The sequence below is a fragment of the Glycine max genome, chromosome 5, assembly GCF_000004515.6.
Source record: "Glycine max cultivar Williams 82 chromosome 5, Glycine_max_v4.0, whole genome shotgun sequence".
In the NCBI taxonomy this organism is placed as follows: Eukaryota; Viridiplantae; Streptophyta; class Magnoliopsida; order Fabales; family Fabaceae; genus Glycine; species Glycine max.
Genome location: NC_038241.2, coordinates 14,163,524 through 14,186,984, shown reverse-complemented (window position 1 = coordinate 14,186,984; position 23,461 = coordinate 14,163,524). Strand labels below are relative to the sequence as shown.

The 23,461-nt window shown below is 33.1% G+C and overlaps 1 protein-coding gene and 1 non-coding gene across 2 annotated transcripts; both read right to left on the bottom strand.

Annotated features, from left to right (window-relative positions):
- Positions 1-5,459: 5,459 nt before the first annotated feature.
- On the bottom strand, positions 5,460-8,304 carry LOC100807572 (elongation factor 1-alpha-like). Its single transcript, NM_001364549.1, has 3 exons — positions 8,242-8,304; positions 6,862-7,334; positions 5,460-6,745 (listed from the first exon to the last, which is right to left on the bottom strand). Exons 2-3 carry the CDS (start codon positions 7,321-7,323, stop codon positions 5,864-5,866), a joined length of 1,344 nt encoding a protein of 447 aa, NP_001351478.1. The 5' UTR covers positions 7,324-7,334; positions 8,242-8,304; the 3' UTR covers positions 5,460-5,863.
- On the bottom strand, positions 5,605-5,671 carry MIR2108B (microRNA MIR2108b). The gene has a single exon (NR_048651.1). It is a non-coding gene; the product is annotated as a microRNA MIR2108b (primary transcript).
- Positions 8,305-23,461: the final 15,157 nt, after the last annotated feature.

Sequence of the window (23,461 nt, the reverse complement as noted above, 5' to 3'; positions counted from 1 at the left end):
ATACCGTGTAAAGTTACACTATGAAAGACTAGACAGTGTAAGTTCACACTTTGTAAATTTACTTTGTGAACATATGAATTTAATTTATTGATTGTATAATTTTAAGCCTTGAATTTCGTGCAATACATAGATATATAAATAGTTGTATGTATTTTATTTTGCATAGTTTGGCAAAGATATGGAAACTGTATGAACTAAAATTTCATTTGTGAAAGAATTACATTGTGCACTAAGTGACAATGTAATTTAGTTCTGTGAGAGTGGACTTTGTGCAACGTCCACTTTGATTACGCTTAATCCAAGAAAGGGTAACACGTCCATCTAGGGGATTAGGATAGGGTTTACTAGTTTTAGCAAAAGCAGAAATTTCCATTTTTTGGTTTAAACCTACTTTAGCCATTTTTGCTTAAAATTTCAAAAGGCATAATGCACTAAAATTGCATGGCTTGGCACGTTAACCATGGGCTGGTTATTAGTCATTCATGTTGTCAATTAAGCTTGTCAACTTAAGCCTTAAACCTCATCATCATGTCTCTTTAAAAAACAAATTGGAGCTCTTTCTTCTCCATTTTGCACAAGCTCAACCAAAGGAGAGATGAGTCTATTTCTTTCTTCTTACAAGCTTCATACAAGTGCTCTTGAGGTTTCTTCCATAAAAGCTTTGGTAAGGGGCTCTTAATCTTCCTTATCTTCTTTTCCTTACCAAATTCGTGCAAGCTTCTCATTTATGGTTCCAAAATTTCATTTTCATATTTAGAAGCTTGAGATATCAAGAATTTGATTTCCTTGCTCATCTAAGAAATTTTGTGTAGCTTCATCAAGGTAAGGGGGGTTTCTCCAATTCTTGAACCCTAATGTTGTTGTCTGTGGAATGAATGTAGTTTCGATGTTCAAAATTTGTAGTTATTGTCTTGGCTGGAATTGTGTGATGTGTTGTTTCTCTCAAAATTTTAAGGTTAAAAATGATTTCCTTGCGTATCAAAACTTAGGGGTAGCCTTAAATTTCACCTAAATCAGAGTTTCCTAATAAAAGTTATGAATAAAACAAGTTTAAGGAATTTTCTTTTAGGACTAAACTGTCACAAAAATAAATTGGTTGTTATGGTTGTATGGACTATTTTTATTAAAGATTTGAGTTCAAAAAGAGTTTTTTAGGTGTGAAAATATGGGGTAGCATGTAAAATTTATGAAAAACTGATTTCTGAAACACCTAGAAAATTGAAAATAAGTTTAGTAGCAAAACTTTTCAAAACTGGACAGTAGTTTAATTTCAAGCAGTAGACAATTTATCTTAGTTATCTTAAGCTCAAAAATGGTTTTAGAACATAGAAAAAACTTAAGGAAATATTAGGGAGCGCTAAAAATAGTTCCATACATATTTGTAGACTAATAGTCTTAGACTGACACTTGTTGAAATTAGAAGAATAACTAGTAAGATGAAAGCTTTGTAATTGGTACCTCTGGATGAAGTGACCTTATGATTATTTATTCTAGAGTTGTAGGTCAACTTCCTAGATTATTGCTGAGATAGATTGTAAAACTTAATGAATGTTGTATTTCTTAAATTGTATTGATTCTCTTCTAATAGAGTTATTGAGATGCATATAAATAATTGTCAGTATTGTTGAATGATAAAGATCCACAAAGCGTGAACTTCAATGAATTATATATGTGTTGTGCGAATTTACATTCTCTTATATATGTATATTGCTATTTTATCTATACGCATTGTGGTCTAGTCTGAGGGTGTTCGACCCTAGGCAAATTGTTTGTCATGATTGTTAGATGGTTGTAACTATAGTTGTTATGTTGTTCGATATATTTGTGTGGCAAGTGGTTTCTACCACTTAAGGAGCCAAGATTTGTTCCCTGGGAGTAGTATGTAGGCATGAGTCTCATCTCTCTCTCTCTTATTTGTTTCCATGTACAAGATTGTTGATGTACAAGGTATGAGGGCTATGTATGTGATGCGATGGCAAAAGTCAAGGGGACTAAATGGAGAGTAAGGAACCAATGGTTCTATTCCATCTGCAAGAAGGTGAGATTGCGTTGAGAAAATGGATGATGGATAGAGTTACACTAGGTATAATGGGTGAAGAGGTTTGAGGAACCTAGGGGAATTAACGAGAGGTGACTACCCGACATTTAGTGCACTCATTTGGCACGGGGAACTCATAGGCCTCACTTTGCTACTCCTGAAAAACTCCAAGACTATGCTTTTTGAGTTATGAGCTTGAGGATCAATGTATATTGTATTCGTATATGGCGATCACTCCCAACTGTCATCCATGTAATTGTATAAGACCATTAAGACCTAGGAGGCTTGGTGGCAAAGGTTGGGCCCTACTACGTGATAAGTGTGCTAGTTATGCGCTCAGGATCTCAAAAGTGTTGCTTGCCTGGAAAAACCACATGTAGTGGTTAAGTAGGTTTTATTTCCTTGTTTGCTTGTGTGTGGCATTTTAAGGAGCAGAGGACTCATCTTTACAACCAATAACTTTCAGGTATTGATGATGTCGAGAATGTCGACGCCCCTGCAAGCCTAGCATAGTTCACAGAGGGAATGGGCATGACCTTGTGAGGTATCACGTATTATGTGTAATACATGTTGCACCCAAGTGCATGTTATGCCAATAGGGCATCCGGATGCAACGCCTGCTACTATAGACTATATTATAACTTGCTACATTCTCTGGGGATTCATATCTTCTTCAGAGCTTCGCTACCATGAAGACATTCACATATACCTTGGACTTTAGGAGTCTCATCACGACTTGGAGTTCAGGTTGACTTTGGTGGGGTACAATAGATGGGGAGACATTCTTAGCTAACACATGGAGCCAGTCGGCATAGCTGAAGTTATCAAGGATAGAGGAGACCATTCTAATATGACGTCCGAGAAGATTGGGAAGTACAAAGAACTATTATGCCAGTTAGAGCCTTTGTTCGAGGAGTATGACTATCTTCCTAAGGACATGTCCTAGGTATAATCGGTACTTTGAGTCGAGTAGTGGTATGCTCTGATCTTAGGTTTCTTTTGGTTATTTTGATGTATTTTGAGTGATGGTTACTCCGAGTGTATGTATTTTGTTGTAGCAATCATGTGTAACTAATTTCACTTACTTTTAGACACTTATGAGTTGTATCCATATTTATTCTTTTGTGACACTACTTATGTTACATTATTTATGCATGGAGCTAAGTGGATTTTATATTTGTACTTATTTGATTTAATGTAAAGATTTATAGCTTTCTAATTGACATGTTTATAGTTATATATATGTATGTGTGTGTGTTCGCCCATGTGCATGAGCATGTGTGTAGGAGGAATCAAATTACACCGATGTAACTTTAACAACTATTACACTATTTTTATAACTTAATATAGAATGTGATTTTTATTAATCCAACCGTAAAATTATATCTACATATTACCAAGATCATTTGTGTCAAATTTTATCAAAATTGAATAATAACAAGAAGGGAATCAAATTATTTATATTTTAGTATATTTTGAAATGTTTATATTACGTTGATTTTAACTATATAAATGAAACAGCAAATGATTTTGGATTAATATAAAATTTTGCATATATGATCTATGTCAAAAGAATTTTAACCCAACGGTGAGTTTTAAGAAAATGTTGTCCAGTCAAAAGTTATAGAATGGTATAATAGTTGTCAAAGTTACACAGGTGTAATTTCATCCATATTAAATAAATAAAATAAATATTTTTTCAAACAATATCTTTGGGCAAGAGATTGAGGTGTCACCAAGGACTAAAACAATGGATAGTAAAAAAATAGAGAATCAAAATTATATTTTAGTCAAATTATAAAGGTAGCTATTAATAAAATGGTAAATATTCATTTGATCCCTAAAAGTATGAGGTGATGACTTAATTTTTACCCCAAAATGTGCAAAAAAAATAGGAAAGATTGGTCTGCCATTAAATTTGTGAGACCATTCGATCATTAAGTTATAAAGTTTAAGTATCAATTTGATAATAAATTATTTTTTTAGAAATAATTTAACATTAAATTACAAAATGTAGGGACCAGAATGTCACTACATTATCCACATGACTAATTTATCACACTTTTGCACATTGAAAAATTAAATTTGAATTTTTTATTTTTTAGGAATCAATTTGTCTTTGTGTCACACTTCCAATGACCAAATTGGATATTTATCCTAATAAAAATAATTATAATTATGTTCATAATTATTATAATAAAATTTTAAATTTTAAAATGTTAATGTAGTTATTTAAAACTTCTTAATGTTAATAATTATAATTATGGCCTTAACCGAACCACATATATGAAGAATCATCTAATATGTGTCTTCCAAAGATCCGTATAATTGGCACGTGTAATATAAATCCTGTAATTGTCTCTTGAATTGTTACGTGAATTCTAAACCGGTGAAATAATTTATAAATTTAGATTAGATTAGATGCCTTTGAACCCTTTGGAGAGTATATTAAGAAATAAAAGTTAAAAAAAAAATCATATTTTTTAGTAGTTACGCATAAGAAAAACTTTGAAGATACACGAACAAAAACACTTACTTAAAAGTTACAATAAACAATGATATTTTATTGTACATTGTCAGTTGGTTTTAGCAAATGGTAGGACAAAATAATAAATAAAGTATGTTATTTATAACTATTTTAAAATGTAAAATATATGTTGCATAAAATAAATAAAAATAAAATTTCATTAAAATCATTATATTTTATATTAATAAATATATGATTATAATTCATCTCAAAAAGATATATCATATTTCTTATTCAATTTATTTTTATTATTTTCTTTCATGCATTAAAAATCATTTCATCTCATATGTGACATACATTTTTGTGTCACTAATATATTAACTTTTAGTTTTAACTCATATTTTAGTATGTCGTAGTATAAAATATTTATTTAAAAAAATGTTTTTGAACATATAGATTTATTTAAATTTATGATGAATAGCTTAGATTGTAATATAAGATTATTTTTAAATTAAAACAATTACACAATTAAGTAAATGAAAATAAAGAAAAAGGTGATATGTGCTTTGCCTAACTGTAAAAAAAAGTGTATAAAATGCACCTCTACAGAAAAGGAGAGAATATTAAAAATTTCTAATCGAAAGATCCAGTGGAGAAATTTTTTAATTGTATAAAATAGAATCCTTTATATATCTAGTTTGTTTCATTCTTCATATCTTGTTGAAACCTACAAACTTTTTAAAGTTTACGGGTTATGTCTATTACATGTTGAAGTACTACACAGTTAAAAATTCATTTAAGATAATGCAACACATCAAAGAAAAAAAAATGTTTTCATCCTAAGAAGACCACCAAGAAAATAAAGTTATAATCACACCACTATGCACCATGATAGTTAAAATATTTTTTTTAAAAGAAAATTCTTGCATCGTCATTCAGACAAATCATAACATGGAAAAAGAAAGCAACAGCCGATAGTTAAAATATCCAAAGCCAAAATTTGACACATAAATTTGATTTTTTAAAAGCAAACCAAGCAAAAATTGAACACAAATATAAAGTTGACATTTAAAAAGCAAACCAACAACGCAACGGCAAAGCCCTAAAACTCGCTGCGCTTAACAAAAATGTAATCAGGGGTTCTCACAAACACAACACATTAAAACAGAATGATAAAAGGAGTCTTGCCACCGTCGATCAAGAACCCAATTCTGGGAACAAAAGTTGCGAGATGATGGTGGAGACTTCAAACTATGTCCGAAAAACAAGCTACCTAGAAACGAAGACACAAGGGCAAGAAACCAACATTTATTGTAACCATAAGAAACGACATCCCCTGATGAACCAAACCGCACGATTCACTTCTTCTTCTGGGCAGCCTTGGTGACCTTGGCTCCAGTAGGATCCTTCTTCTCCACGTTCTTGATGACTCCCACAGCAACAGTTTGACGCATATCCCTGACAGCAAAGCGACCAAGTGGGGGGTACTCAGAGAAAGTTTCAACCACCATGGGTTTGGTCGGAATCATCTTAACAAAACCAGCATCACCATTCTTCAAAAACTTGGGTTCCTTCTCAAGCTCTTTGCCAGATCGCCTGTCAATCTTGGTCATGAGTTCAGCAAACTTGACAGCAATGTGGGAAGTGTGGCAGTCAAGAACAGGGGCATAGCCATTTCCAATCTGACCAGGATGGTTCATGATGATAACCTGGGCAGTGAAGTTAGCAGCCTCCTTGGCAGGATCATCCTTTGAGTTCGAGGCAACATAACCACGCTTGAGATCCTTAACAGCAACATTCTTAACATTGAATCCAACATTATCACCGGGAAGAGCCTCTGTGAGAGCTTCATGGTGCATTTCCACAGACTTAACTTCGGTTGTCAGTCCAGTTGGTGCAAAAGTCACCACCATTCCAGGCTTCAAGACACCAGTCTCAACCCGTCCCACAGGCACAGTTCCAATTCCTCCAATCTTGTACACATCCTGAAGGGGTAGCCTGAGGGGCTTGTCAGAAGGCCTCTTGGGCTCAGAGATCTGGTCAAGTGCATCTAGCAGAGTAGGACCCTTGTACCAGTCAAGGTTTGTGGACCTCTCAATCATGTTGTCTCCCTCAAAACCAGATATAGGAACAAAAGGAATCTTGTCAGGGTTGTATCCTACTTTCTTCAAATAGGAAGAAACTTCCTTCACAATTTCATCATACCTGGCCTTGGAGTACTTTGGTGTAGTAGCATCCATCTGTTTCAAAATGAGAAGAGAACACTAATTAATCTCATATGAACACACAAAAGGAATGAAGATATTGTGTGATGTAAAGGAGACATAAGGGCCTTAAAATTCAACACATAATTTACCTTGTTACAGCAACAAATCATCTGTTTCACACCAAGGGTGAATGAAAGCAGAGCATGTTCACGAGTCTGTCCATCCTTTGAAATTCCAGCTTCAAAACCACCAGTAGTGGAATCAATGATAAGAACAGCACAGTCAGCTTGGGATGTCCCAGTGATCATGTTCTTGATGAAATCCCTGTGTCCAGGGGCATCAATGACTGTGCAATAGTACTTGGTGGTTTCAAACTTCCACAAGGCAATATCAATTGTGATTCCTCTTTCACGCTCAGCCTTAAGCTTATCAAGCACCCAGGCATACTTGAAAGACCTCTTGTTCATCTCAGCAGCTTCCTTCTCAAATCTCTCAATAACACGCTTGTCAATGCCTCCAAGCTTGTAGATCAGGTGGCCAGTGGTAGTGGACTTCCCAGAGTCAACATGGCCAATAACCACAATACTGATGTGAACCTTTTCCTTACCCATCTTCCTTAAATCTGCAAAGAAACTAAAAAAGTTGTCAAAACCATCATACATACATCAACACAACATATAAGGAAAAAAATAAGCTCAACAACATTAAGATATTAGCCATAGAAACTACGGTGAAAACCATCATACATACATCAAAACAACATCGAAGGAAAAAAAATAAGTTCAACAACATTAACATATTTGCAATTTACATAAAACTTTCAGAACCAGTGAAAAAAGTTGTCAAAACCATCATACATACATCAACACAACATTATAAGTTCAACAACATTAAGATATTCGACATTTACATAAAACTTCCAGAAGCATAAAAAAGATAGGGTGATCTAAATACCCATCATACAACAAGTTCAAAAACAGGTATACCAAATCGTAAAGCATAAAACACAAGATTCTACCAGATAGACATATCACAAATTATGGCACACCCAGACAGATATGATTGAGACAAAAAAAGGACATAATTAGCTTACTGTCACGTATTTATTCGCAAAAGCCTAGTAAAATCCTAAGCTTGAATCGATTAAAAGGAACAGTTTATAGATCTATTCATCATCAGCCAAAAACATCCTTAAACCCAAAACTTTTGTAAGATCTGGATCCAAAGATTTGAATATAACAAGCACATAAAACCCCAAAACCAAAACCAACTTAAAAATTATTAAGCAGTCAAAAAAGAAAACAAACAATATCAAAACATGATACCCCGATTATTCCCAACAACTTGAACGAAAAGCAAAAAGAACAAAAATTACGTACTACACACACAAAAGATTGATCTATAAAGCATAGGATAAATTGAAGACAACAACTACAGATTCAGAAAATATAAACTGCAAGCAACATAATTCAATGGAATAAACATGATTCGAAGGTTTAAAATCCATAGAGCGGCGGAAGAGAACGAACCTAGAAGAAGCTGCGCTAAAACCCTAGCCGCAAGAGAAGAAGAGTGAACGAAGGAGTGAAGAGAAATAGTGCGCCGTGGGTTAGAGGGTTTATTTATAGCTACAACTCTTTTCTTCTGTTTACGAAAATACCCTTACCATTTTACCGTGGTTCCGTTTCTGGCCTTCTCTGCTTTCGTGGCGGCAATTGAAACGCTCGCGTATAGCTCGTGCTTCCCATGTCTACTAGTTTCGGATTAGAGTGATTTGCACGCGCCTAATATCGCGTGGATCATTGTTTTGGTGACGGTGTCATAAGGTCCGAGAATGTCGTGAGGAAGGGTTTGAGAAGGCGACTTGTATTGTGCGGCTTGTATTTTTTTTTTACTAAAATCGTAAAAAAATTATATTTTTTTAAAATTCAACTTTAGAGTTTAAAGTCATAAATAATTTTATTTAAAATAATATTTTTTTTATTATTTTATTAAATATTTTTATATTTTTTATATTGTTTTTATAATATTTTTTATATTATTTTATTTAATATTTTTTACTTTTTTATATTTTATATTTTATTTAATATTTTCTTTATTTTTTCTAATATGAAGGATTTATTTAATATATAAATATTAAATAAAATATAAAAAATATAGTAAATAAAAACAATATAAAAAATTATTTATGACTTTAAAATCATACATAATGCTAAGAATTTATTTAATATAGAAACTATTATATAAAATATAAAAAAATTAAATAAAATAATATAAAAATATATTAAATAAAAACAATATACAAAATATAAAAAATATTAAATAAAGTGCGACCCAATTGGGTCGTGTCTGGGTCCCCAGCGCGACCTGTCGTACCTTGGTCCCCAACACGACCCGATGCGCCTGCTGTAACAACACTAACTATCGCGCCTGTACGCAGGGCACGTCCCAAGTCCTGCCACGTGTCACTTTCACGGGGAACGCGCCCTTCAGGGAGACGCTTTGTAATAAAAAAATAGACCCATGGAGTAAATATTTTCAAAACAGATTCATTTAGGTAAATAATTTGTAAAAGAAACCCCATTTGATATTTTTGTCGACAGATCACAAGAAATAATCACCAAACTTCAGTCCTCACAAGATTAGTGTTTCTCTCAATCACACAAGTGTCTCGGTAAAAGTGTTTGAGTTATAACAACTGAATAGTAAAATTTCCAACTTTGCACATCATTTCAATCAATGCTATCATACATGCCCAATGTGGATCACTAAGGACTTTATTAGGCTTGTAACATGGTTGGGCTAACAAAGAAATCACGGTTTTTCTATGAATCAAAGCTTGGGATCTAAGAGGGCATTCATTCCCACAACTTAGAATTTTTCACAAACACCAACCTTATTACTTTGCTACTCTTTTCAACACATTCATTTTCTTTTATGATGGTTTACCCCAACTTTTATTCTTTACATTTTTTTTCAAATGTAACTAGACATTCATGTTGTGTTGGAGTAAAACCATGTTTTGTGACTCAATTTAACTTGTGATGTTTATTCATTTTCCTACAATAGAAAATCACCCAAAAATATTCCCCCAAATTTGGGACAAATTTGTCTGGATCAATGATTACTCTCCTACAACCTAAGAAAGGGTAGTTAGTAAACATCAATTTTTGGGTTTGGGTTCCAATGACAAAAAAAATTACATTAGGCTCAAAAAAGGTGCAAGGGATGCATTCATTCATCGGATGACTTTTTGGCTAAGTAGCTAAATAATAACAAACAAGGCCTTGATCATCTCCACATCACACGTACATTTCAAGCAATCCAAGAATCATGCAAAATTAGGAAATTAAAACCAGTTGTTCTCTCACAGTTGAAAATTTACACAACTTACCGGTTTTCATTGAAGTATGAAGGTTCTCATTTCATGCTTTTCTATCAGAAATACTAACCTTTTCACTCTTGTACTGTTAGTTCACACTTCATCGCTTACACTGACGCTTACTTGCACGAGAATCAACAATTCACAAAAATATCCATTAGCACGCAGTTCATCTCACTCATGCAATTGATTCACTCAAAATATGTTGCAACCAATCAATAAGTACCTACTTTTCTATCATGCATCAAACTAAATTGAAACTATTAAATATTGAATTTAAACTACTGAAATTAAACTGCTGAAATTAAACTGTCCTAAATGCAAGAAATAAAATAAATGAAAATAAAACAAAATAAATAAAGATAATTAAAGAAAAATATAATCAAAATGGGCCTCAATCCTATGTGGACCCTAGATCCCAAGCTCCATGTGCAGCAGTGATGTCCGCAACATAATCATCATCAACTTCAGTCTCTGCGACATCATCATTACCAATACCAAAGGTATCACCCCCCTACAGAAGAAAGCTGGACCCCTGTCCAGGCAACTTGTACAGGCATTTGGTCGCTTCTTATCACTTCACTCATGCAAGGCATTCCTACAATTTTCTTAATCTCCTAGAGATAAGGTAAGCACACATTATTATTGAAATAAATTGAACATAACTATCATAAGAAATAACAGAAAAACACACAATGTAATTAACTAAAAAAAAGGATAAAGTAAGAAATCATGGGTTGCCTTCTAGTAAGCACTTCTTTAACGCCACTAACTTGGCGGGTCAGATTCCTTCAAGGTGGCATAAATGTCACATAGAACACATCTTCCTTGCATTTTCGCTTCTTAGCTAAAAACTCCATTGATGTGAATCTTACGAGGTGGATCGTTTGATACAGGCTACGGATATTTGGATGACGCCACTTCCGGTGAAGGAAGATAAGTCAGGGTAGACGCCACTTCCAGTGAAGGAAGATAAGTCTGGGTAGACGCCACTTCCGGTTAAGGAAGATAAGTCTGGGTAGACGCCACTTCCGGTGAAGGAAGATAAGTCAGGGTAGACGCCACAAGGATTACCTTGATAAGTCTGATAATTGGTTCAACAAGGAACCCAGAGAGAAACTCTCACCAAATTTTATCAAAATGCCAAAAGTTTTTTTTATTCAAAACAAAAACCAATACTTATAGTGTAGCTGAACAAAAAGATAAAAATAGACATGGGCCTTCTAAACAGTTTGGGCCAAAATTAGAATAAAAATAAATTATAACTAAAAATTTATTTAACTTGAGCCTTCAAATTAGTTTGGGCCTTCAGCAACAATTAATAGTCTTAATAGTGTCTCTGCCTCTGGGCCTTCATCCTTCTCCACTTGGGCCTTCATCCTTCTCCACTCGGGGGCTTTGTCCTTCTCCACTTGGGCCTTCGTCCTTCTCCACTTGGGCCTTTAGCCTGTATTAGGCCAGTTTCATGATTCTCATCATTCCCTCCTTCTTGGAAAACATTTGTCCTCAAATGTCCAGGATCATCACCGGGTTCAAGTACCACTTCCTTCCTTTTCTTGTTGGCTTGCTTGGCATAGTTTTCATTCTTCTTTGCAATTTGCACCTTCACTTGGTCATACAATCTTTTCACATACTCAACTTTGGCATGTGCATCCTTACGTTGAGTCTCTTGGGGATTGCTTTTGTAAGTTGGCCTGTTAGGCAATGAAGCTCCGGGGAGGAGATCAACTTGATGTTCTATGCCTCTTGAAGGTGGTAGTCCATGAGGAATCTCCTTAGGAAAGACATTTTTAAATTCCTGCAATAATGGTTGAACACTAGGAGAAATAGAAATAGTAAACTCATTAGAATTATCAGTAGAAATTTTACTGTCTTTGCAATACTGTAGATTGAGTGGTTCATGAGCAGGTAACACTTTCCTCACTTCACTCGCCTCTGCAAAATAATTAAATTTTCTCTCATGTGTATCACTCTCTCTCTTATGTGTATCACTCTTTTCCTCGGGTGTATCACTCTTCTTTTTCATATTCCTTTGTGGTGCCTCACTATTTTCTTTCTCTTGTTCTCTCTTTTCTCCCATTCTGATTTGGTCATCACACACTTCTCTAGGGGATAGAGGTTTAAGAGTAAATGAGGAAGATTTGGCTATTCGTCTGTAGGGCTCTTCTTTGTTACGGTTCAACAAACGTTGCATTTGTGTAGTCCACGCGTCCAGAAATAAGCGTTGAGATTCGTCCAGTTGATGATATACACCACCATTGTCACCAGCTCTTGCCATGATTAAGGAACAAAGAATTTTGCAGTAAATTAAAAAAAATTCAGGACCTCACCACACTCTACTCACGTGTTTCTCTGTTTGATGGTAGTTCACTCGGGTTTGATGCTCTCAATATAGGCTTTTGTGTGATGTTTTCACTCTTGCCTTTTACCACTCACTCCCTCTTAAGTTCCTGGATGGACCGAATTAGACACACAAGGTAATATAAAATAAAAGGAAAGACAATATAATTATTAGAGTAACAGATTTGATTTGGGATAACAACTTGGACTTGATTTGGATAGCAGATTGGATTTGATTTGGATAACAGATTAGATTTGGATAACAAATCTGATTTGGATAAATTTTTTTGATTTGATTTGATTTGGATAATAGATCAGATTTGGATAACAAATTAGAGTTAATTTGGATAACAGATATGATAACAAATAAGATAATAGATAAGATAACAGATATGACAAGTAAACTTCAAATGCTCATAACTTTTGCTACGGTTGTCTGTTTGAGGCCCACTATATATCAAAACGCTCAGAATTCAGAGGAGAATCTAGATAAGGGGATTTGGTACACGATTTTCTGCCAAAAAAAAGCCTCTAACTGCCTCAATTTCGTGTTCAAAGATCAAACACCCACTTTCTCTTTTTTCTCTTTCTTCTTTTCTTCTTTTTTTTTTTCAAAATTTCTGCAACTTGTTTTTTACTTGAAACAAAACCCAAACAATTTTTTTTATGACACAGTCTGAAAGACACTAGAAACAAGAACAACAACAAGAACACAAACGTGACAAGAACAAGAACGAAACAAAGACACAAACAAGAACGCAACAAGACGCAAACAAGAAAACAAATAACAGAACAAGGACAAAACACGAACCTAGAAAAATTACAAAGAAAAATAATAGGATAAGATAGAACCTGTATCAAGAGCCAAAGCTCTGATACCAGATGATGTGAATCTTACGAGGTGGATCGTTTGATACAGGCTACGGATATTTGGATGACGCCACTTCCGGTGAAGGAAGATAAGTCAGGGTAGACGCCACTTCCAGTGAAGGAAGATAAGTCTGGGTAGACGCCACTTCCGGTTAAGGAAGATAAGTCTGGGTAGACGCCACTTCCGGTGAAGGAAGATAAGTCAGGGTAGACGCCACAAGGATTACCTTGATAAGTCTGATAATTGGTTCAACAAGGAACCCAGAGAGAAACTCTCACCAAATTTTATCAAAATGCCAAAAGTTTTTTTTTATTCAAAACAAAAACCAATACTTATAGTGTAGCTGAACAAAAAGATAAAAATAGACATGGGCCTTCTAAACAGTTTGGGCCAAAATTAGAATAAAAATAAATTATAACTAAAAATTTATTTAACTTGAGCCTTCAAATTAGTTTGGGCCTTCAGCAACAATTAATAGTCTTAATAGTGTCTCTGCCTCTGGGCCTTCATCCTTCTCCACTTGGGCCTTCATCCTTCTCCACTCGGGGGCTTTGTCCTTCTCCACTTGGGCCTTCGTCCTTCTCCACTTGGGCCTTTAGCCTGTATTAGGCCAGTTTCATGATTCTCATCATCCATGAAACTCATGTATCCCAAAAATGTCTTCGATACCATTGCAAGAGAAGTGATGGTGTTCAAGGAGAGAATGACACTTAAAGATTTATCACATTCTACATGTCTTTCTTCCTTGCCAATCAGTTGATGAGGAAGGGTATTGACTTGGAGAATGTTTTCTTGCTGAATTTCTACTTATGAGCACTTCTCCCACTGTTTTTCTGTTCTCTCCTCACCTTTTTCTTCTTTTTCTTCGTCTCTTTCTCTTGAATCATGCTCTTCTACAAGACTTTCCACATGAGCTTTAACCTCTTCAAAGTTTTCTTCTCTTGTGACTAAAAAGGGTATTTTAGTCACTTCTTTTGCTAACTTACCAACCTAAATCTCTAGATTTTGAACTGTGTTTGGATTGACTTTGAAGTTAGCTTCAGATGTTTCCATGAATTGCATCAACGCATTCTCAAGATTTGAAAGTATTTTTTCTTTGTATTGATTATAAGGATGCAACTCTTGATCCCACCTATAATTTACCATGGAGTAAAGATGATAACTATCATTGAAATGCTCTCCTCCACATAAATTACAATTTATTGGTGGTGGGTGAATGACCCCTAATTGCATGACTTCAACATACTCAGACAACCTCGTTAAATGGTTACTAAGAAGTCTTCGATGTTTGAGTATACCACTCAAAATACCTTCCATGGATCAAGTTCTTCCAAGGTTCCAACCTGCAAGCATAGACTCACAAGAAATAGATACTTTTTTTATCATTCAATTTGAACAATTAAGGAAAAATAACAATTAAAAATAGAATATTCAAAATACCAAGTACAAAGAACAAAGTCCCCGATAACGGCGCCAAAAACTTGTTGATGAATTGGCAAGTGCACCAATTCGTCCCAAGTAGTAAATTTAAAATGAAAGTCTGAGTGTCCAATCCACAAGGACTTTGTTTGTACTTAGGTAGATGAATATTTTATTAATAAAAGAAGTTAAAGAAAATTGACTTGAAAAAGTTATGAGAAAAACAATAGTTTAAATTGGTAGAAAATTAAATCAAACAAGAGGAGAAATTAAACAAGAATTTAAATTAATTAATTAAAGACAGAAAAGATGAAAAAATTCAATCTTATTGTAGAAGAAAATTCAGAAGATGAGAATGTTGGGAACTTAGCCTACCAGAGCTACTCTTTGATGTAATGTTAATGATTTTTCTCAATTATTTCAATTTATACCTGCATCTACTAGTATACTCTAACTTTGGTCCCCCACATGAAAGAGCCTAATTTACCTATTTTCTCTCCCAAATCCCTTTGTGGAGCTAAAATAGTAAATTACATTAAGAATAGAGATGTATAACAGGCTAAACTAATATCAACATATCCCTAGCGATGACTTTATTTAGATACCCTTTCCTAGTTTTATTATAAAATAACGTTTCTCAGTGCTACCCCTAAAACTTACCATGCAAATGAGTTATCAAGCCACAAGCAATAATATTAAGCACTAGAAAAGACAATGCAAATGTAATATTCATAAATAGATAAGAAAAGAGATTACATGATGTAAGCTCCATTTAAGCTTATAGGCCTAGGATCTTCTTCATCAATGGATTCATTTGCTTCTTGGAAGATGAATGGTAGCGGAATGGAGAAAGGAAGAGAGAGAGGAGACGCAACTTCAAGGAGAAGATGAGTCTAGAAGAAGCTCACCACCATAGGAGGCCATGGATAAGAGCTTGGAGGAAGAAGGAGATGAATGAAGGGAGAGGGAGAGAAGAGCACGAAATTTTGTGCTCTAAATGAGCTCTGAAATCTGAAGTTTAATATTCAAATGATCAAAGTTCAAAAAAATGCACACACATGACCTCTATTTATAGCCTAAGTGTCACACAAATTTGGAGGGAAATTTGAATTTCAATTCAAATTTCACTTGAATTTGTGGAGCCAAACTTTGGAGCCAAAATTTCACTAATTATGATTAGTGAATTTTAGTTATGGTTCAACCCACTAATCCAAGATCAGTTCAAAGATTCTCCACTAAGTGTGCTTAGGTGTCATGAGGCATGTAAAGCATGAAGGACATGCACAAAGTGTGACTATATGATGTGGCAATGAGGTGTAGTAAGCAAATGCTCACCTCCCCCTCTAAAATTTAATTGGATTTGGCTTTTACCAATTCAATTAAATTTATTTCCAACCACACACATCAAATATTCACTTAGTGTATGTGAAATTACAAAACTACCCCTAATACAAAACTAGTCTGGGTGCCCTAAAATACAAGGGCTGAAAAATCCTATATTTCTAGGGTACCCTACCTACATTATGGAGCCCTAAATACAAGACCCAAAATTAATGAAACCTTAATCTAATATGTACAAAGATAAGTGGACTCATACTTAGCCCATGGGCCAAAAATCTACCCTAAGGCTCATGAGAACCCTAGGGCCTTCTCTTGCATTTTCGGTCCAATCTTCTTGGAGTCTTCTATCCAATGCCCTTGGGGGATAGGATTGCATCACATCAGGAGTAGTTGGCTGTCAAGTTTCCAACAAAGGGGGTTTAGCCTCCCATTGTCATGGAGGCTTTACAATTACAAGAGGGGAATATTTAGTAAAGGGGACAAAGATAAGAAAGAGAATGGAGGGAAGGAATGGTTCTCAATGCTTGCTTTTCCTTCTTCTAGCATTTTCCTTCTATAAAGAATTGTGTATTCTCTTGAAATTTCTGTGTGTTTTTTCCTTCTTCTCTCTTCTTCTTTTGTAGGTACAAATTAGCGGGCTTCTTGCATTAAGCCTCCCTTTACTGTCCTGAATTAGCCTATTTTCCTTAATTAGTCATACTTTCTTTAATTAGTCTGATTTCCTTAATTAGTTCGCTTTCGTTAATTATTTCTGCCTTTCTGAATTATTGTACTTTTTGGAGCTTTATTTTAAGCATTATAAATTCATCACTTTTAATATTCTCTGCACAAAAACTTAAATGATGTTAATTTAACAATTATTTGCTCAAAAAGGAAAAATTAGAAGAGACAAATTATAAATTCTTATATAATTTAACCCCAAAATATATTAATAATTAGCAGTTATCAAGGACAATACACTAAATAAAAAAAATCAGAATTGAGTCAAAATAAATAATGACCTATTAAAATTAAAATTGGAAAATATATTCAAATGATAGAACCCTATTGCCCTACAAATATTGGACAAAGAAACTTATGAAAGAGACATTCTCTCTAAGTAGCATAAAAATGCCAAATGGACTATTTTGTCTGCTAAAATTTGTAATAGTTAAATTTGACTACAATATCTTATTAGAAAGGACTTTGGGATTGAGTGGGAATAATGTGGATATATTAGTCCTAAAATCGTATATTCTTATCAATCTACTTTTTCCTTTCCTCAATAGGAGTGTACTTTAAGCATGTAGGTACTGCAATTATCGTTCTAGTGAATGGGTCACAATCTTTGTTTGGTAATGTTTGCAGGAAACAAACTGTGTCGATAACTTATACAGGGTCATTTATGACTTCTCTTGATATGGCAGGTTTGTTACCACAACCAATAACAATAAGCCTTTTTTTTCATTACGCAGTTCTAATTAGCATTATGTCATTCTTTGTTAGGTTTCTCAATTTCTATTATGAAGGATAATCCAATTATTCTTCAATGATTAGATGCTCCAACTAAAGCTCCTTATTAGCCTGTTGCTGCTGATGGTTGGTAATTTTCTCTAGTTATTTTCATCAAACAATTTTATTACATGGAAAATTTCCAATGTTGGTGCTTTTCTAGTAACAAGCTTTTACCTCTAAAATGTTCATTCAAATGTGATATTGATTGGAGCAAATTAATTAATTATTCATTGATTGAACTTATGAAATTGTTTTTTCTTTAAAGGTAATCACCTGCCTCTTAAGATTCCTATTCCAATCCCTACATCTCGATCAACAAAGACTAATGAGGTATTTCCATGGAAATTAGATGTCATTTCCCTTCCATGTCATGTAACTACTGTGATATAAGAAATTAGATTAGGACAAATATGCTTAATAACAACCCTATGAAAGATGATCATATGAATTCTATCTCATTGGATTATCTAATAGTTTCTCTATTTTAGCTGTTGAAATTTGACTAGCATTTTTTTTGGATCAAATGACCTCAGAATAATTAAGAAGAGGGGTTGAATTAATTGTTCCTAAACCTTTACTAATTAAAAAATTACTCTTCTAAGGATTTTACTAAATTGTTAAGAGAATGAGGAGTAGAAGGGAAACTTAACAGAAAGTAAAAGAGGAAATTAAATGCACAGCGGAAAGTAAAAGAGTAGGGAAGAAGGAGACAAACACACAAGAGTTTTTATACTAGTTCGGCAACAACCTGTGCCTACATCCAGTCCCTAAGCGACCTGTGGTCCTTGAGATTTCTTTTCCAACCTTGTAAAAATCCTTTTACAAGCAAAGATCCACAAGGGATGTACCCTCCCTTGTTCTCTTTGAACCTAGTGGATGTACCCTCCACTAGAACTGATCCACAAGAGATGTACCCTTTCTTGTTCTCAGTCAACAACCCAAGTAGATGTACCCTCTACTTGTACCACAAAGGATGTACCCTCTAATGTGTTGAGACAAAGATCTCAGGCGGTTAAACCTTTGATACTTTGTGAATGGGGATACAAAAGAATTCTCAGGCGGTTAGTCCTTTGAACACTTTTGTATAAGGGAAAGGGAAGAATCAAAAGAATTCTCAGACTGTGTCGTTTTGAATTCTTTGACAAGGGAGAAGGGAGACACAAAAGAATTAAGGCGGTTAGTCCTTCGTTCTTTTGGAAAAGGGAGAAGAGAGACACAAAAAGAATTCAGGCAGTTAGTCCTTGGCAAATTCTCTTTGGCAAAGGGAGAAGAGATGAAAAGAATGAATAGCACAAGTTTTCAAGGTTTAAAAAACCAGAAAACTTTAGAATGCTTTTGGCACAAAGAAGAAGAATAAGAAGTTCAAAGAGATTCAAGGCTTGTAAAGGATTGTAATGAATTAATTGGATTGATTGAAAATGCAAAACAAAGCCTTGCTTTTATAGACTCTTCATGTCTGGTCAAGAGGACCATTTTGAAGAGTTATAACTTTTAGAAAAACTTAAAACCAATTTGAAAAAGTCAAAAACCATTTGAAGAGTTACATCTTTTGATTTATTCAGAAACAATCACTGGTAATCGATTACCAAATCAGTGTAATTGATTACACAAAGCTTTTATGTGAAAGGATGTGACTCTTCACATTTAAATTTGAATTTCAACGTTCAAAGGCACTGGTAATCGATTACCAAAACATTATAATCGATTACAACTTTTTTTTTAAATCAATTGGAACGTTGTAAATTCATTTGAAAACTTTTTCAAATTCATTTTTCTACTGGTAATCGATTACAACAATCTGGTAATCGATTACTAGAGAGTAAAAACTCTTTGGTAAACATGTTTTGAGAAAAATCCATGTGCTACTTAGTTTTTGAAAAAACCTTTTCATACTTATCTTGATTAAGTCTTCTCTTGATTCTTGAATCTTGAATCTTGAATCTTGAATCTTGATCTTGATTCTTGAAGCTTGATCCTTGAATCTTGATTCTTGATTCTTGAATTCAACTTTCCTCTTGAATCTTGAAGTGTTCTTCAACTTTTCCTTTTGAGTCTAGAAGTGTTCTTCAACTTTCCTCTTGAATCTTGAAGTGTTCTTGATTCTATCTTGAATATCTTGAACTCATTCCTTGATTGACCTTTGAGCTTTTTGTCATCACCTTTGTCATCATCTTTGTTATCATCAAAACATCTTTGAATCAATCTTGATTCATCATGAAGCTTTGCTTCTACATTTTTTGTATAAACATTTGACACTAGCTTTGTTGGTTCTTTGTGGTTAGTTGAACTTCATCTATTTGTTGGTTTAATAATCTGAATCATTTAGTTGGGCAGGGGGAATTCCTTCTCTACAAAGTTGTTGCTCTGGTCAATGGTTTGTATTTGCTCTTTGGGTTTTTGTTTCTTGTTCAATAATACTTATTTGCTCTTTGAATTTTTGTCCATGCCACCAACAATGTCTGATGGGATAGATGTGTTGGGTGGATTGCATGGCCAACATGTCTAATACTATAACTTTTTTCTGTAAGAATTAATTCAGAGGTCATTAGGGATTTATTATTATTTATGAATTTAAGCACACATACATGCATGTATTATTTTATTAATTTTTTTTATTTTTTTGTATTATTTTATTAGAGTGGATATAGAAATTTTGTAATCAAGCTTTCCCATTATTTTATTAGAATTTTCATTTTTTATTATTTTATTAGAATTTTTTAATTTTTTTAAAAAAACATTCTAAGACAATTTTTTGAAAAATTGTCTTTGGATCCTCAATTTTTTTGATAAAAAATGAGGATTCTAAGATGGTTTTCCAAAGAACCATCTTAGAAAGTTTATCTTCTAAGACAATCTTAGAATCCTCATTTTTTAAAAAAGATAAACATTTTAAGACGGTTTTCACCATAAAATCGTCTTAGAAGGATACATTTCTAAGACGATTATTTATCTGAAAATCGTCTTAGAATGATAGTTTTTCTAAAACAGTTTTTTAGGAACTATTATGGAAAGTTAAGACTTTTTACGATGTTGACTTCAGAGACGGTTCAAAACCAACTTTGAATGTGTATGAAAATTGTCATTGAATATGCTTTTTTAGTAGTGATAATAAATCAAATTTGAAATAAAGTTTTAACAAATCTAATTGAATCTAATAAGACATTATTTAATCAATTTTGAATTAATCTAATCAAATTTAATAAGAAATTATTTAATAAAATTTGAATTAATCTAAACAAGTCCAATGAGATATTTATCTAATTAAATTTGAACTAATTATCTAATTCAAATTCAAATTTAAATATAAAATTCAAATTTAAACTTGAATCTTTATCTTTATTATTACTAGCGAAAATATAAACAATATTGTGTATGTGTATCCACATTTCTATTGCAATTAATAAATTTGATATACTATTTTAAATGTATTTAATTATATATTAACATGTATTTTGATATTAGTTGAATATTTTTCAAAATATAAAATTCAAATTTAAACTTGAATCTTTATCTTTATTATTACTAGCGAAAATATAAACAATATTGTGTATTTGTATCCGCATTTCTATTGCAATTAATAAATTTGATATACTATTTATGGTAATATGATAATTTAATAATATTTTGTGCATTCAAATTTAAAAGAACTTCAAATTATCATTTATAAATATTTATTTTAAAGATTTCTCTAATACTAAACAAACACCGCTAGAAAATAGGCTTTTAACCTTAGTCATTAAGGACTTTCAACATTGATTATTAACTTTAAAATCGATGTTTACTAAATTACGCAACATCAATTTTCTATAAAACCAATGTCAAATAGTAAAAAATAACAAAAAAATGTAAAATATGTAGAAAATTAGATTGATTTTTTTAATGAAAAATGATGTTGTTTCTAAAAAATAACATCGATTTTTCTATAAAAACAACAATGTTTTTTTATGCTTGCCTACATCGGTTTTTAGAAAAATCATTGTTGTCGGTGAATGACAACATCAGTTTTACTAAAAATCGATGTTGTTTTTTAGAAACTACATCGATTTTTCTAAAAAATCGATGTTTTTTAATTTTTTTTAATATCCTGTCTTTTTTTAACTACCCCAAATTAACATGTAAATGGAAGAGCAGAACCTCTGCAAACATTTTTTATAGTGCAATTTAAATTTTATCCATAATATATAATTGAATATTTATTATGAATTAAAATAAATATTTGAAGTAATGAAAGTCAATACATAAAATCATTTGTAACCTAATCTAAATTAACATTACTCTACAATTCTAAAATTACTTAAACTCCTAGTGTTTGATTTTTAACTTTTAGATAATATCTTTTCCACTGAATGTGAATTGCCTTCATTCTAGTTCCAATGGTCTTTGTTCAGTAAAATATTGCATGATATAATAAAACATAAGTTAATATATAAGTCTAATTAAAAACAATTATAACAAATTGAATTAGTTTTAAAGTAAATAATTATCGTTTCTCAGTTATCCTTGGAGCCTCCTAGGACTATTATTGACATCTAATGCATTATGTAGTACCCATACTCAGTGCTTCCTTTTTGCTTATTACACTAAATTGAATATGATATTTAGATATTAAAAATTAACCAAAAATTAGTGTATATCTTTAAACCAAAGATTATCATCACCTAAGATTATATATGCTAACTTCCTTAACTTTTCAGATGCATTATCATCACCAAAGATTATATCTTTAAACCAATTTAGGAAAGTCTTGTTATGCTCTTTCAACACCCTATTCTTGGTCATTTTTGGGTTACTTTTCTTGACTAAAGCCTCGTGATGAACTATGTATCGTAGAACTTCATTATTGTTATTCAGTATATACAAATGAGCTTGTAGCAATTCTTTTAGACTTAGAGTGATAACATGCAGTCCTCTTGAACCCTTACCTCCCACTCTTTTGTCATGCCGAGACTCCGGAACCCCAACATGTTTTGCCTTTTTTATGTACTCGAAACAAAACTCAATAGTTTCTTCTACAATGTACCTTTCAATAATATATGCTTTAGGACGATGTAAATTATTTGTATACCTTTTTAAGATCTTCATGTATCGCTCAACGGGATACATTCACCGTAAATACATAGGACCACATCATTTAATTTCCCTGACCAGATGAACAATTAACTGAACCATGATGTCGAAAAACAAAGGAGGAAAATACATCTTCAACTGATACAAGATAATAGCAACCTCATTTTCCAGCTCATCTAACTTGAGAGGATCAATGGCTTTTCTACATATGGCATTGAAGAAAAAACACAGGTGAGTTATGGGATGTCTGACTTTGTTAGGCTAAATGGCTCGTATCACCACAACTAACAATTGTTGCATCAACACATGACAATAATGAGACTTTAAGCCAACTAACTTTAGATCTTTGAACTGCACAAGACTCTTAATATTCGAAAAGTATCCCTGTGGCACTTTGACACGGCATAGAGATTGACAAAAACTTATCTTTTCCTTTCTGAACAAAGTATGACAAGATGAAGGCAAGTATATTTTCTTACCATCAGACCTTAGATGTAATTGGTCTCATATACTCATCTCAACTAGATCTTGGTGAGTATTCAAGTCATCCTTTGTCTTGCCTTGAATGTTAAGAAGCATGCCGATGACACTATCATATACATTTTTCTCGACATGCATAACATCAATACAATATCTAACATTTAGATCAGACCAGTATGGAAGATCAAACAATATCAACTTCTACTTCCATATAGAAGTTTGTACTTTTTTCCTTCTTTTGGGTTTTTCCAAATACAATATTGATGCTCTCAAGCCGCTCAAGAAATTGTTTACCAGTTAACGGTATTGGTGCACTATCATGCTCTTGACTTCCATTAAAATCTTTTTGCAATCA